This window comes from Nestor notabilis, unplaced genomic scaffold (genome assembly GCF_000696875.1).
Source record: "Nestor notabilis isolate BGI_N333 unplaced genomic scaffold, ASM69687v1 Scaffold29536, whole genome shotgun sequence".
In the NCBI taxonomy this organism is placed as follows: domain Eukaryota; kingdom Metazoa; phylum Chordata; class Aves; order Psittaciformes; family Psittacidae; genus Nestor; species Nestor notabilis.
The window spans coordinates 3,174-20,386 of record NW_009934824.1 but is presented as its reverse complement, the minus strand read 5'-3'; the positions used below and the strand labels follow the sequence as shown (position 1 = coordinate 20,386).

The following is a 17,213-nucleotide window of genomic DNA, read 5'->3' as shown; positions in this document are numbered from 1 at the left end:
AAGATGTTGAACAAGATCGGTCCCAACACTGGTTCCTGAGGGACACCACTCATTACTGCTTTCCAGCTGGACATTGAGCCATTTACCACAACTCTTTGCGTGAGGCCATCCACCCAGTTCTTTATCCACTGAGTATTCCATCCATCAAATTGATGTCTCTCCAATTCAGAGACAAGGAGGTCGTGTGGGACAGTGTCGAATGCTTTGCACAAGTCCAGGTAGATGACGTCAGCTGCTCTGATGCTGCCCATCAGTTCTGTAGCCCCATCACAGAAGGCCACCAAATTGGTAAGGCAGGATTTTCCCTTAGTAAAACCATGTTGGCTGTCACCAACCACCTCATTGTTTTTCAAGTTCCTTAGGATGCTTTCCAGGAGAATCTGCTCCAAGATTTTGCCAGGCACCAAGGTGAGACTGACTGGTCTGTAGTTCCCTGGGTCTTCCACCTTCCTTTTTTTTCAGTGTATGTGTGCCTGCAGTGAATGAAGGAGTAGCAAAATGAGGATATGAAGAAAGAGATGTCAGAAATAGTTGGTGTAGAAATACAAATATTTTCCCCTCTCTCCCAGATAGAGATAGGAAAAAAACAACTATTAGCTACTTATTATCAAAACTATGAGATATACTGACTGGATCTTTGCAGTATTTTCTTCTTTAGGACAGTGGAAGATAACTGTTCAATCTTTCATAAGCAGGAGCATAAAAAGCACAAACAGATAAAAGTTCATTGAACTATATGCAAACCTGATGTGGATCTGACTTAATTCTGTAGAGGTGTTATAAATACATGATACGAAGAAATCGAGTTTCATGAAGTTAAACTGGAGAAACTTGAGGCCTTGTTGCTTGTGGTGAAAATGAAATCTCGGGAAAGGGAATTTTTCCAGTAGCATGATATTAGTTGTGCATTTTTTTCCTCACGAAGTCCTGAAACAAAGATACTCCAGTGTTTTTTGGAATAAATAAATGCTTAAATATACCTGTATAGCTTAAATGTCTTTTCTTAAATATGTAATAAGTACATTGGTAGAATCCAGTTTCATACCAGAATACACACTGGCTCCTAATTTTTTTTTTTCTAGAATATTTATGCTAAAGCTATTGAAAAGAGCAAATATATTTCCTCTGTTTGAAAGAGAAAAAGTAAGCTTTCAAATAAAACAAGACAAGAAAAATATTTTAGCAATAGTTTATAGTTAAGGTAAAGGTATTATTTATAATCAATATTCAGGAAAAGTAACATCTATTTACATAATTCATGCAACAGCTTGGCAGGAGATATTACTCTAGAGATTATATTCTATGGAATTGGCTTAGTATCAGAAGAAAGAATGATTAACTGTAGAAAAGTTAATGTCCAAATTATTTCTGACACACTGCTTTGATTAAAAAGTAGTTTCTTTCCTTAGCCAGAGAGCTAAGTGCAGAAGTCTTTGGTACAGAAGGCATCTATAGATGTGGTTTTTGCAACTTTTTTGTTAATGCATGTATGCATGCATGCACATGCACACTGGTACTTACCTGAAAAGTCTTATCTGACTTTTTGTTTGTTTGTTTTTGTGTGATGAGCAGTTAACACAAACATGTTTGAGCAAACATTTTATCTCCTTTGATGGAACATATTGCATATCTCATTTTTAATGCTTCAAAAAAACAGACTTTTGAAAAAAAATTTTGGTGGTGTTGTGTTATTTATTCCCCAAATGTTTCTGCATAAACTAAACCTGCCCTTTCCAAAAGAAAAATACAGGTGTGCAGATGGGAGTGAGCTGAGGTGTTAGGAAAAAGGAGGACTACTTTTTTGTTTTAAAATACAGTCTTGATGGAAAGAAGGGAGGAAACAAATGGAAGAATTTTTACCTTTGAAATTAGCAGGCAACCACTAGAAAGAATACCTGTTTTGAGCTTTTTTTCTTCCTTAAAAGATGCTATTCAGCACTGTGGAGGAGAGAAGAAACCTGCCTCACTTTGCACATGCAAAACCAGAATGCTGCCAGGATGCATTTGCAGGAGTGATTTACAAAACCAGTTTGTTTTATGAGATTTTCACAGAGGTGAAAGATATGCAAATAATTTTGACAAAATCAGATAGTGCAATTTTAGATTTATACAACAAAAAAAGAATGTGCAGTTCTCCCTTAAATAGGTGTCTCATTATCATGCTTATTGTCTTCTCAGTAGATGTGGCATTTAAACGTAGTGAGCAATGGTCAAATGAAGGAAGCAATTCTGAGAAATAAATGACAGTAACAGTCCCAGTTTCCTAAATGGAGGTGAAAGTGGATTGACAATATTTACCCAAGATGATGTTCATTTATTCTATATTGATATTAAACACAGAGAGGAATACTTGTGTGTGCAGGTGAAGATGTAACATGAAATTAGAATAGACTCTAAAGTTGCAGATGAGCTGAAATATGCCAGGTGACATCAGTGCAAAGCAAGGGACTTGTTGTAGCAGCAAATATTGGTGTAAGGGTTTAACTTTTACCTTAAGATCTCTGTTCTTAGTGGTGCAAGGTATACTAAGGGAAAAAAAAAACAACAGAACATTTTAAACTGCATCTCTAGAGTGCCATTTGGGCAGGAACTTTAAATCCAGGTTATCAGAACAAGGTAAACATACTTTTGAGAAAGCACAGTATACAATAACTTGTCAAATTTCCTTTATGCTGTGTCCTCTTGGGTTATATGCACTTTTGGCCCAAGTTAAACAATTGAAAACGTGGTATCTACAGTTAAAACTGAATGGTACTGTGATTAAAGAGAAGGGCGTTAAACCAGAAAGTCTCTACATATCTTACATTTATTTAGAAAAACATTACAGGTATTGTAGCAAGGATAGTAACTACTCCTTGCTACATTTTCACCCACACTCTGGTAGACATAAGTATTCCACTGCTGCAGTACAGCAGGCTAGACACTGGGCAACTGTTGTTTGTGCAATACTTCAATGTGCATGCCCAAGGCAATACTTTGAAGGCTGAATCTATTATTTTTATTGAGACAGCAAAAAAGCGGTTCTAGGGGACATCACAGGCTCCCTTTTGTTGTAAAACGGTTAATACAATGATGGTACTCTGACAAACAACCATCTTTAAATGATAAGTTAATTTAAGAGCAGTCATACAGCAGAAATATACACACATAATATTCATTTAACTTTTTCTTGTAGTCATGGTATTTTACTCTTTTTTACTTAAATTGTTCAGGATAGATGAAGCCTGACCACCTTTGAACCTGGTTTTAAAAATTAACTGCATAACATTTTTTTTTATCCTGCTAATGTGTTTTGTGGTGTAATTTTTTTTTTTTTTTCTTACTACTTAATGTAGTTATCTAGAAAGAAAACCCACTCTAGTAACACCAAGGGAGAGCCCAAGAAACTGAACACTGTGCTTAGGCTAGTTTTCAAAAAATGGTACATTTGTTAAGCAATGGCAATATTTCTTAAAGTACAAACACTGTACCTTTGAGACAGAGAATTTGCAGCCTGACATTTCTATGGCTGCCAGGCAGGTTTTCCTGAACTGGCAAAAGCAAAACCAATGTTAATGAATAAATAGCAAGATAGAAGGAAGGTAGCTATTTAACCAGCTGAATGGAGCATCAGGTTTTGAAGTTCAGCTTTACTCATTAAATGTGAAACTCTTACATAAGCCCAGCAAAGGGCTGGCAAAAGGTTTAATTAGTAATATAAGCCTACTTAAAGTACTTTCAAGTTCTATGTGGAATTTTAAGAGCCTTTTTACAACTGTCAGGACAAAGTGGAATTTTATCTGGGACATTGTAGTAGATAGTATGGCAGTTGAAAAACATCTAGAAATGTGGCTGACAAATAGCGTAGTATCTGCCCAGATGTCAATTTAAGAACAAACTACTATTATGAGGATGTTATTGTTATTAATATTCTCTGTACTTACTTTAATCTTTCAACTAACATGTAATAAATAATTCTTCATGTTCAAGGTTGGGATTCATATTCCTTATTCTAAAGCTGAATAGATTATTTTCATTGAAACTGCAGGATAGTATTTATGAAGACACTGAACATCCCTTCTATGAAGAGTGGTGCTGCTGATAGGAAATTTTATGTAGACGTTTGTAAGTATCATATGTTCTTATCTAGATTTATGTGTAACCATGCAAAAGAAACAGATGTCCTGTGTCTCTAATTATCCAGGAAATGAACATTCAGGGCAAACCACTTATATAGTCTCCTACCATAGTCAGTAAAGAGAAACAGGTCTTAGAAACCATTGTACACTGAGACGATTCTGGATATGCTCCTTTTTCAATTTTTTGCAGCAATCTAGCCTCAGTCTACATGCCTAACAGTGCTACTAAAGGGCATGAATACCTAGGTGACAGAGACTGTATTTGCTGTCACAAAACTAGTAAAAGATATAAGAACTTGGAAAATGTCATTCAGAAATATGAAAACATCTGTTTGGAGACTATTTTCATTTCAGGCTTCCAGGATGGTGAAGTGCTAGGGCCTGAACAACAGGCCCAAGACAGAGTTGACTTACAGATGAATCCTGTGCACCGTATGATCAATACCCTTTGTACTATTTGACATAATATTAAGACAGAATGAAAAACTGCTGATGCTGATATTTTGAAATAGATAAACCTTATATTATATATAGAATCAACAAACTGCTTATGTTAGCTGTTTTAATAAAATAGACACTGTAAGTCTGATGACTCTTGTGAGGATTCTGTGCAATTGTCTGCAAGGTATTTTAGGAAACCCACCAAACGTGCCCTGGGCTCTGGCCAAGCCCTGGTCTCAGTTGGTTGGAAGGTGTAGCACCAGATATTTCTGCACAAAAGAATATGCAAGTCATTCTGACTTGTTAATTTGGGTCTACAAAAGCTGGACACTCCTGCAGCTACTTTGGAGACCTCCTCTGCAGGTGGACATACCATGTAGAACTTCCCAATTGCCTAGAGAGGTTACCCAAATCCTCGCTGCAACAGGGGCTCCCCAGTGACAGCGGATCTGGATGATGGTAATGTATTTAGGCAATTGGTGATGTATCTTTTTCTTAATCGCTATTGTCTTTCTCTTATAGTAATGATTAAGTGCATTGCCTTGTTTATTTTGTTTGTTGCTTAAACCTAGAGCATAGCAAGTTGTGTTATCAAATATATCGTTTTATTTCTATATTATCTTAATATTAATAGGAAAACGCAATCACTCTACGTTGGTGTCTGTGTCTTTCCTATTGCCCCCATTAACAAAACAGATGGCTACAACTGAAATGGAAAAGATAAGACAAATATTTTTTTCTATATATATATCAAAAACTATTTCACAAAATCAGTATTTTCATTCTTGTATGATATATAGGTCAGTCCTACTTCCACTAAAGGAGTGGAAATTTTGTAGTTTTAATCTCCAAGGACTAAGGAGAGAAGAACAAAGATTAAGCCCCTTATTTTACTTTGAAAAGCTGATGGAGTGGTAGAGACACTCCAATTCATTTGTTTTGGTATACAGAATATGATATCAAAATCACTCAATCTGTTTTCAGTATAATACATGTGTATTTTCCACTATGTTTTGCAAAACATTATACTGTACTTTTGTATTTGAGGATATGACACTTCTCGAGCTCATGATACATGTTATGCATTAGTGCTCATATTTTAATACTTATTAAAATATATCTCAACAGAACTGCAAATTTACCATGAGAGTAGTAAGTGCTATCATTTCCATCAGAATCTCTGAAATGCTTTACAATGAAAGCTGCAGTTTTGAATATGGTTAGACATGTTTTTTGTTTTGGTTTGTTTTTTTCTCCTTTAATAGTTTTCCAAGATGAAATATTTTGTAAGGTGTTATGGTTTGTTCTTTATTTAAATTTTAATTATTCAATAATGAATTATTGAAAAATAATCAAGTTCCCTATTTCCCTTTATAAAAGCAAAAACATATATCTAACACAAGAGAATACTGAACAGAAAGAAAAAGAGCATCATGTTAGAATATTAATCTAAAAATAACACATTCATATAGCACTTTAGTGACTTATTTTTAATATAGTACATACAGTAAATATCACCGTTTTGCCTAAAAATTACTGTCTTCTGCATTTGTTTATTCTGCAATGAACTATGGGCTCAGTTCTTCTTTTAATTCACAGTGAGCAGTATTTTATTCCCAAGAATTCTATATGTCAGAGGGATTACACTATGTGAAGAAAGAAGACAAACCGGCTTTTAGTTAAGAAAAATAAATATGGCCCAGGGACATTATACAATGAGGAAACCCAAACAGTGCCGATAGGAACAATACATATACATTAGTGAAGAATAGATCCACCACTGTGCAGACCACAGTGTAATATTTTCAGTATTGGCATTTCAGTGTGAAAATATTGATGTTTAGTCTTCAGTCCACAAATGAACCCAGGAAATATATACCAACAGAACCAACAGCATACACCAATAAATGGAGCTTTTTGACATTGATAATGTGCTGTTTTATCACTGAAAAAAAAGGAAATCCAAACTTTGAGAAGTATTAGTGAACATATGCATGTCTGACTAAGTAATTCTCTTTTAGAGGAAATCACTTTTTTTAGCACATGAAGAAAGAAAACAAACCTTCAAACATATTTTTCTGAAATCTGTCTTTTTTTTAGAGCTTTTTTTTTTGTTTGTTTTTTGGCAACCTTGTTCATGTGAATGAGTTGGATAAAATATGCATTCTGTGAAGGAGAGCTGGGATCCATTCATTAAAGTCAATGCTCTGAACACTAGCTGACAGAACTGCATTCTTGCCTTTCCTGAAATAAATACATTGTTAATTATTTTTTTCCAGATCAACTCAAATTCAATAGGAAGACTGGTGCATGCCTCTCATTCGCAGCACATACCACTATCCACACCCAAGGAAAGCTTCCTTTGAGGGAACTCCTTTGAGGGTTTGATCCTCTCAGACTGGTAACAGCCAGATGAGTGTTCTTTCTCACTGCTAAGCCATGATATCAAAGACCAGTCTCATTACTACTGTAGATTCAAAAAGGAAAGCAGTTTTGTTCAACTGATAATTCAAAAATATCATTTAAGTCACTTCAGGTTTATGTTAAGAGCATTTAATTTGTATTAGCCATTCATTTTGACTACGAGAAAATTTTAAACGTCAGGGTAAGTTTATTTCCTCTCTAAGACTGAGTTGGACTGCATTTCTAAATAAAAGTAAGGGCAATGTTCCTGGTTAACCTGGTTATGTTTGCTTTGGTACTAGTAGTTAATGATCAAGGAAAGGAAAAATAGAAGAATAACAGTTCATGGAAAAAAACAATGTTGACTAATGATTAATTATCAACTATTTACTGGAAGATCACTGTTTAAAAGTTCATAAGTATTCATAACCATCTGAGATTAGCATATATTTTTAATTTTTAAAAAATTATGTAATTTTCCTTTACAGAATGAACATGTATGCTGCTTTTAATCTATTTTACTGAAGATATGTATATAAATAATACAGAGATTTAGGTGTGCATTAAGAAACAAAAACTTTCTTTGACAAGAGGGTGCTTTTCTGACTTATGTCCATGTATATATCAGAAGATTTATTCTAAAATGTACTTTTTCTCTGTATTGGGAGATTTTCCAAACCTGAACCTGAATTTATCATTACTGCAGTCACTAGGACTGAGGGAACTTTTCTGCTGATAGGCTAAAGCCAGGCAAAATAAGCTTACAGGGAATAATCAGAGGTAGTGGGAAGATCTCTACAAAACTAACATGATCAGAATTAGAAAACAGAGGAAAAAAAACCCCAATATGTAAACTTAGGAAGATATTAACTTTTCATCGAACCAGGATTCTTCATTTTGTGTCTGATCTATTGGCTAGAAATCATCTGGGAAATACTGGTGATAACTTTCACCTCCAGTTGGTTAGCCTGGTACACTTTACATTTGTATCATACATGGACTGTACATGTAGGTATGGAAGGCATAGCAAGCCTTGGAAAGCATGCTGTAGTATCCAGCTACATGCAAATTTCTCACAGGGAGTACTGCATATTGTGAAGGAACAGAAAATGTTGAAGCTGAGATCTGTTAAGATGCCTGCCTAAGTAAACTCTTGCCCTTGAGGTGCTTGGGTTTGATAGTGACACTTGTACTCAAGCAGAATGCTTGCTTACTGTGAGGCATTTTTTTTCGAAAAATTGGTCCCCTAGGTAATATAGAATCCAAGTAGTGCTCATTTTAGTGAAAGGACCCAGGAAAAAGAACAAAAGATATTTGTTGAGACAGAATAACAGATGCAATTATCTATTTTATACAGAGTTGTCATGTCAGATTTATAATTTTACATACATTTCCTTTTGAAAAGGAGTTGCAATGATTAGCCACACAATTTTCTTGCAGTGCTCATAATGAAACTGCCAGTTTCAGGGCAGATTTCCTTGTCACAACTGCCTTTAAAAGAAACACATCACCAGGTATTGTACAAATGCATACTACCACAACATTTTAAATTTATATGTGTGTAAAGTGCAATCCAATTTCTTTTCACAACGAACTGATCATAGCTTTAAATCTTTTGGTAATTGTAGAATGTTTTGTTTAGTCCTCTTTAGTCCAGAAGATCTCTCTCTCAGAGAAATGTTAATAAAAAAGGGTTTCAAGATCTCAAGTGATGTTTGAGAACTTCGCATTTCTTATAAAATTCAAAAATTTCAACAAATAAGTGTTTGTATATTGCCTGGCCAACCTAATAAAAAATAAATTGCTTTGCTTGTTTTGTGATTTCCCAAGATTTTCTGCGTCTCTAGTGAAGAGCTGGAGAAGTCAGTTTTTCTAGGGAATGACACCAGTTAGGACCCAGCTGTATCTTCTCAGGTGGCTTTACTTTATTGATTTGGTGTTTGAGAAGTCCAGACGCTAATGCTCCTAATGATCAGCCATTCTTTTTGACTTTTGGTAACAAGTATTCTCATGCAGTTAATATCAAACAGAACTTTGTGCTCTACATCTGTTATTTCAATATTCCCATTTTTGAATTCCCCTAATCTCAAGTAAGTGGTGCATTGCCTCCCTTTTTTACTCCCTACAATCTTTTCTCCTACTTCCAGGGCCCCATGATGCAAAATGTCATTTTGCCGGTCTTCAGTTCCAGTGACAACTTTAATTTTACTGATTTTAATTGGCTTTTCAAATACAATCCCATAGAAGTCTCCAGTAGAAGGAGCTTTGCCCCAGAAGTATTCATCAATGCTGCTGTAAGCCTTGCTTGCATCATAGTTTTCAAATACATTCATATTGGTGTGTAAGTTTGCAGGTGGGTTGTCAGGGATATCAAATGACTCCTCTTCAAAATCATCATCCTTTAGCTTGTTTTCAGCTCCTTTGTAAGATGAGTAGTATCCCATGTGCTGAAACAGAGATGGCTTAAAACGTATCACTTCCTTTTGAGCTAACAGCCCACGAAAGTGGATAAGCAGCCAATCACAAGGCATTTCTTGGTAGAACATCAATAAAAAATGGGCCAGGCGTGGGAGGTCATGGGAATGGTAAAGTTTTCCAATGTACCCCAGTTTGGAGAATTCCAAAGTCACCCAGTAAGACCCTTCTCGTGAGGTAATTACTTTCTTAACAGCAGTCAAAAAATTCTTTGAGCACCGAACGTCATCTTCTAGCATCACATAATAGTCAGAAAGATTAGCACAAAAGTTAAGAAGAAAAGCATAATCTACATTTTGTTTGGATCGAAACTTCACACGGTCCTCTGGGTCATTATAATTTCTCTTGAGGCCATCCAGTACAGGATAATACTCCTCAGGGACGTGAATAACTATTAATCTGCCCGCAATTATGTGGTGTGCAAATTTCTGTGAAATATCCTGGACCATTCCTTCACACCAGGCTGAGTCAAAATCTGCCAGCTGCACTACCACTGCAATCTCTTTGAGTTCCTCATAACTTGATTGCTCAAATATAGACTTGATGGTCTCAAGCAAGTAGTTTCCTTTCTTCCGTTTCACAGAGGATAACCCAATTGTAAGATACTCTGTACAAAAGACAATTCAAACAAAAACTGAATATCTGACATTGAAAACATTCCACCACAATGCTATCCTCCAGAGCTGTGCCTATATTAAATAAAAATTTTGAATAGTGAAGACTGAGAAATTTGGTGAACTTACTAAGCTGCATGCAACAAAGGACGTTTATTGCCTTTCATGAAAGAAGGATCATATCACAAGCAAATAGACATATGAAGATTATTGCATTAAACATTCACTTGTTAATTGCAAGGAATGGCATGTAGTGAACAAAAGCCAAAGCAGTGTACACGTATATGCCTGGTAGAGGAAACCACACAGACAATGATAAGGCTCTAAAATCTGCTAAAACAAAGGGGATTACGAGATATGATTCACACAAGGAGCTACAAAATGCAGCACAATAACTTAAGCTATATATTAATTGCCAAACTTACATAATTTTGAGCACTCTACAAGACTAGTTACACTTAAGCATAACTTAACATTTTTATGAATGTTGCATGGATGCATGAATGTTGCATGGATGCATTTTTCTGTGTGTTCAGTTTTAACCAAATTTGTCCAATTTTCCTTGCTAATAGTTCTTCTTCTAATTGTCTTTCAGGACTCCTTGAGCATTTTACAGGGAACTTCCACTTGCAAGACGTAATTTTCATATTATTTCAAAGTAGAAGAGAACTTACTACTGCATACCTGTGGTTGTATAAATATTTTCTAATGCCATTACATCTTCCTAGGGAGATATGCATCTTAATTATAAGGGAAAAATGTTCATCTCTGCTGTTTGGAGTTACTGCCATTGCATTTTTGCCAGCAGTTGAAATGAGTATGCTCAGATATTTTCTAATATATCTCAATTTTTCTAACTTCTGATATAAAAAATGTTAAGACTTTATATTTGGCAGGGCATACTTAGTTGAACCTACCCCAACTTTCTTAAAATATTGTGTTTTATAAAAGACTGTTCTGACAAACTGATTCAGAGTTTCCCTCAAGGCTTAAGTCTGCTCAAAATTCACTTGTACAGTGAACTACAGTCCCCAGAAGCTATTTACATTGCCTGTAGAGCCCAACATTTCTCAAATCTAATCTGAAAAAACTTTTATGGCTTTCTATGAATATCAACAAATCACAGATGATTTTATTTTATCTTCTGTGCTTGGACTTCTGAGCCTTGGTTATGTTTGTGAAATGATCAATTTGGAACCCAAAGGACACCTGTCTAAAATCTAGATATGGCAGTATTCCACTTCAAGATGAAAGTCTTGAACCCTGCCTAGAGTCAGAATATCTAGATACTCCATCTGCAGATGTCTGCAAGAAGAATACTCCTTTACTGTCCCCATAATAGCACAATTCTCCTCCCTTGTTATCACAGCTAACTGAACAAGGAGATCCATCCATAGTTGATGGACTGGCAGAACAGGGGACCTGAAAGGTGTATCTATGTGACCCCAAGCATACCTTCAGCTGGATTTACTGATTGTAAAGACAAAGGCTGACAATATGGTCTCAGGGGGTGGTTATAGATCACCACCAGCACCTGCCTTGTTATTGCTTTCTAAATCATCTCCTTCTGGCCTGGGAGGAGATCCACAAAAATATGCTCCCACAGACAATCCAATGGCTGCCTGCAGGTTGACTACAAGAAATATGACAGGGACTATATGGATTTCACTCATTTTTAAATTACCTCATTTCATAACATTCAGATTACAGTTACTTACTTTTCCTTGGCAAAGGCGTGCCAGCTAGGTAGCGATAGGAAATGTTTATAGATCCTGAGAAATTAGACAAATCTTTAAAAGTGTGAACATAGCGCTCTGGGTTGAGCTGGTGCGTGGCTGTTTCTCTGATTAATTGCTTGTCCCCTTCCTATTAGTGAGAAAACAAAAAGAATAGGAGAGGGAGAGAGACAGAGAGAAACACATTTGTGAATGCCAGCTAGAGAGAAAACATGGACAGGCAGGGTTCCAAGAACAACAATTTTCAGTGTCAGCTTTCGTGAAAGCATGTAGATGTCACTTCATTTTTTTTTTAAAACCCATTGCTGAATATCATACATTTTTGGCTACAGAAAATCTACCATAACCCTTCAGATTATGGTAACAGGAAAAAGAAAAAAGATATTTTGGACAAAAACTCTGGAAAGTTTGGAAACACTAACTTATTGCCAAAATAATGCTGCTGTATTCAAAAGAGGTGTAGGAAAGCATCAATAAGCAACAGATGAGAGAATTTTCATAGATGGAGAAGTGGGGGAGATCTATTGAAAATGTTTTCAGTTCTTAAAGAAAAACCCACAAAACCACTGTAAAGAAAGATGAAACTGGGTCCTGGCACCTGGCTCATTTTGCAATTTTTCTGAGTAGCTCCAGCTCAGGTTTGTGATAAGAAGAAATTCATGTCATCATTGAGACAGCCAAAGCTTTCTCTGGCTTTCGTGAAGACTGCTTGATGGTATAAGAAAAAAGGCAAATTTATCACTATAGCTCCTCTTACTGCCTCCTTCTCCTGTCTTTTTCTTTCAAGAGGCTTCCTTAGCCATCATAAACTCACACACAGGAAGGAGCAGCTTCATTAGCAGTGCTCTATCCATAAGCTCAGTTGGATCTCCGGAAAAATCTGTTCCTTAGTCCTTAAGAAAAGGCAAAATATCTAACAAGTTGTAGTGTCATGAGACTGAATTTAAGGTTAGGAATGATTATTTAACTTACACGACTTGGTTCTAGTATGATGACAGGCCATTGTATGAATGAGTTCATTTTTTCTGATATATACAGTATGTAAAAGCACTAAAAACTTCCTAATCTGTCATTAAATAGTAGCATTGCGCAGTGATAGTATTGATGCTAACAAGAACGACCACAGAAACAGTAAACAGCACTCATATTTAATGGTATAAATATCAAAAAATGTGTCAAAGACACATTTTATAATGCAAAGAAATATTTTTGTGAACTAGTCCTAGATTCATTTTAACTTCATTATTTTTGTTTCATGGAAGGAATAAATAATACACATCTGAGCTTAGTAAAGATCTTTGGCAGACAGCTGGGGGCTTCTACCTGCACTGTTACTCTCTCTTCATCTGCAATGCTTTTCCAGTAATTTCTTTCTAGTGCTCCTACAATACTTTGCAATTGCTCCTAAGTTATGGGAGGAAGGTTTATGTTAATTGGATTCCAGATTAGAATGTAACTCAATAGGCTAGAAAGTGAATGCATCTAAACTTCAGGAGATTTCCTATGAAAATCAAAAAATGTCAAATTGAAAAAAAAAAGAGGTGGTCCAAAAACTTTCTTTTTTTAAACCCAGCCTTTCTTTAATGTCAAAAAACATCACGTGTCATTGGTTCCAGAAAGGAACACCACAATCATTCATTTCGTAAGGTTTTGGAATGGAAACCCACTGTGCTAAGGTTTTTCTACATGAAAAGTTTCAAAATGTTTGGAAATACAGAATATCAGGACAAAATGTTCTGATTTTAACAAGCAAAATATTTAAACCAACCACAACAATTTTCCTTTTTTTTTCCTTTAAGAAATGTCTTTTGTGGCTAACAATCTTTTTTAAAATTGTTGTTGCTTTCATTCCTTTGTTGAATGAAAAGAAAAACTGAAATATGGATTTTTCCAAAAAATTTAAATCTGGTTCTTCTATCTCTGACTACTATGCAGAGGTCAGTGAAGCTGAAGAGCTTGATTAGGTCTCTTTGGTTTTCTCTGATTTTTTCTATGATAGTTCTGGCTTTCATCTGATAACTAACCACTAACTTACATTCCAGTGTTTGCTGAAGCCTGGGAGATTCCTGTGGGTTCCATTGGACAAAGTGCCAGAAGTTCTCCATTCTTTACAAAGATAGTCTGCTCCACTATGGATGCTGTGTCAGCTACAACAGTACTATTGTTTTCATAGTGCCTAAAATAATGATTAGCATTCATAGAAGTGTGCAGAAGGCATGCTTCACTTACAGTTCTCTCACAGCTCATAATATGTATAAAAAATCACTGCATATATTGTGCTATCTGGTTATATTAATTCAGTATGTCTTCAAAATATTTGATTAGATGTGGCTCACAAGCTTCAGACAAGCACCTTAAACTGCTCTGCTGACACACATGCATTAGCACTGTATATTGCTCATCAAACATAAGCAATTTTCCAAGGTGAACCCTTACTTTCCATTTCCACAGCAAATGCCCTGCAGAAAACAGTGAAAGGATTCTTTAGACATGTGAGAGTCTCTAAGCAAAAGTGAAAAGTTCTCCTCTCCTTTCTTGAGATTTGCCACAAGGAATCTCACTGTAATATTCTAATGTCCTGAAAAAAGGCACTTACCTCATCTTAACTCTGGTGAAAGAGATACTAGCCCTGCATCCCCTTGCACAGCCTGCTGCCTGTGACTGGGAAGAGAAACTCTGGGTCAGTTGCTTTCCTTTACCGGTTACCTTCAAGAGATACTCCAGCAGGACACTCACTATAATTTCAAAGCCAGAGGGCTTTTGGGTTTCTGAGAACTTTCAGATTTCCATTCTCTGAAGGAAACTGGCTAGCATTCTGTTCTTGAAAGCTATCCCCAAGTCTCCTCACCATCAACACTGTAACTGCTCATCTTTTACCTCAGCAGAAAAAACACACTAGACAAGGTAACAGAGCTGTCAGACATGGTCAGGAAAGTTGAAAATAATAATAAAACAAAAAACCAAAAAACCAAACAAAAACCTAAAAAGTCAACAGCCTAATACATTTGAAAAAAATGCTTGATGGACAATGAAGTTATCAGGCTATCTGGGAGAACTGCCAGGAGATTTGGCAAGAAACTTCTCTGGGAGCTACAAGAATGCAAACATGCCAGAACTGTGATGAGAAAAGCAATGAAAGAGAGTGAATTTTTTAAAAAGGGAGAAAAACCAGAAATTTAGGAATAAGACATGGAGCCATCTGGGGAGCTGGCAAACAGCACAGGAAAAGATTTCAAAAACAAACCAAGAACACCACCATTAGCAGTGATAATAAAAGCGCTTTCAGAAACATCTGGGGGACTTTGAAGAAGTTAGTGAATGGAGAAGAAGCATCAGGAAAAATACCACTGGAAAAAATAAAGAGTGTGATAAGCCAAGTCAAATTTGATCACAACCAAGAAATGATGAATAAATAAAACAGTGCAAAAGCTTAGTACAAATACTGTTAGAGAAAGCAATATGTCTGTAATGGAGTAACATGGTAGAAGCATGTCTTTTTAACAGTTTAAAAAGTACTATCATAGTCTTATAATTGTAAATATTTAAAATATTGTTATAAGTAAAATATTTCAAATTAAAATCACTAACAAGTTATCTATGGTTCTGGATTTTACTATTTGTATATTACACTTTTTTCATACTATGGTGTTTCTTTTCAGATCCAACTGGGATCAGACTTCACCTTTAGGAATATTGGAAAGCCCATACTGTCCCAGTTTGATGAGGCAAATCAGGAAGAAGATGGCACAGAGTATCAGAAAGCCATTCAGTAATTCAATTCAAGATCAAGAAAGGGGACTGTCTAATCATCTCACAATGTTAGATACTCAGTTTAGTCATTCACTATTTGCAAGCTTGTTATTAAGCTACTATATTCTTTTACTGGTCTCAGTCCAACCTCCAAAGAAAGGGAAATTCAATCCATTAATCAAATCTTCAGGGCTTTCTTGATGATGAGCACTGAGACACACGGAGATTACATATAAACTGCAGAGGTATGCCACATTGTCAGTAGGTTACTTGTTGAAATCCCTAACACAGATCTTTCCATAAATCTTTCTCACACTCATAAACTTGCACTAGGTATCTTTTATGCCTAATTGTTAATGCTGTAGCACTGAACCCCCAGACTCAAATCTGAGATACAGGAAGTACAAATAACAAAAAAAAAAAAAACACTGAAAAGAAATTATTTGTGCAAGAAGCTTAAAATGTATGGAATTAGTGTAAGTTCTCTTCTATAATTATATTTCTGGAATATTGTTTAATGCAGTATTCAGAGGTGAAATTTGCAGTGTGGACTGAAAAAGGAGCTCCTAGATCATATGAATATCTCAGATGTAGGCAATTAAAATAGAGAGAAAACCAGAACTATGAAAAATACAGGGATTGTTTTGACTCAAAGGAAGATACCTGTTCAGATATCTCCATATTTTGCTATGTTCATTATCTCCCATACTTCCAGTACACAATGACATATTTACTTCTGTGAAAAGGACTGTTAGGGTCTTACTGGCACATCCTAGTATGTATGTGTAATATATATTGATAAGGTGGCTTCATTACAAAGCACACATTTTGATCATACTTCACTGTTAATGGTACACTAACAGGGGGAATTGCAAAAATTATGAACTTTACTGCTTAACCAGGGATGTGTCGTGTTCTGTTGTTCCAGGATCATTCCTTCCATCTGAAAAACTTACCAAAACATATCCATCTTCAATGTACAAATTCATGAACAGCAAGCAAATTACAAGGACTCCTAAGAATGACACTGCTGATCGTTTCCGCAAGCATCTCATTTTATCACAATATTTCAAGCTGTGTCTCATGTGAAGAACAACATGTAATAGTGTCACCTATGGAAGAAAACCACAGTATTACATGAACTTGTCATCTGATAAGCATGATAACAAACCAACTTACCATTAGATGTATCAAATCTTTTAAATATTCATAGCCTATACCCTTTAAGGTGGAATTAATTTAATTTAATATACAATTCTCTATAATTTAGAGGGGGGGAGAGCTGTCCTTTTTTTTTTGTGTGTCACTAAAGTAAAAAGCACACTTTGTCCTACCCATTTTAGACTGGAATTATGATGTCGGTGTGGTAGGAGTGAATCAGCAGTTGAGCTTCCCATGTATAACTGCCAGATCCCAGCTTGATGGCAAGAGATGATGCACATTGTCTCCCTGTCTACCAGTGTCTCCTTCCAAAGACAGCTTAGGCCAAAGCTATTGCATGACTCAGTATCATTGCCCATAGGAGAATTCTGGATACCAGACCTACCAGGCACAAATGAGGTACCTTCCCTGCAGTGAGAAGGCAGTAACAAGCCTCAGACCTCTCTACTAGGGAAGAAAAGCTCACTGGAAGTGTAATTTTCTACATAAGAAGGAAGATAGATGTCTACCTTAGA

At 35.9% G+C, this 17,213-nt stretch overlaps 1 protein-coding gene across 1 annotated transcript; it reads right to left on the bottom strand.

Annotated features, from left to right (window-relative positions):
* Window positions 1-8,887: 8,887 nt before the first annotated feature.
* On the bottom strand, window positions 8,888-16,643 carry MGAT4C (MGAT4 family, member C). Its single transcript, XM_010017524.1, has 3 exons — window positions 16,494-16,643; window positions 11,770-11,917; window positions 8,888-10,044 (listed from the first exon to the last, which is right to left on the bottom strand). Exons 1-3 carry the CDS (start codon window positions 16,620-16,622, stop codon window positions 8,888-8,890), a joined length of 1,434 nt encoding a protein of 477 aa, XP_010015826.1. The 5' UTR covers window positions 16,623-16,643.
* Window positions 16,644-17,213: the final 570 nt, after the last annotated feature.

What these genes read in the sequence shown, in the direction of transcription:
- MGAT4C (XM_010017524.1), bottom strand. Translation starts at nt 16,622, where the DNA reads ATGAGACACAGCTTGAAATATTGTGATAAAATGAGATGCTTGCGGAAA. An exon ending in TTGAAGATGGATATGTTTTG is followed by an intron (nt 11,918 to 16,493) that starts GTAAGTTTTTCA and finishes TCTCACTAATAG; the next exon opens with GAAGGGGACAAGCAATTAAT. An exon ending in CACGCCTTTGCCAAGGAAAA is followed by an intron (nt 10,045 to 11,769) that starts GTAAGTAACTGT and finishes TCTTTTGTACAG; the next exon opens with AGTATCTTACAATTGGGTTA.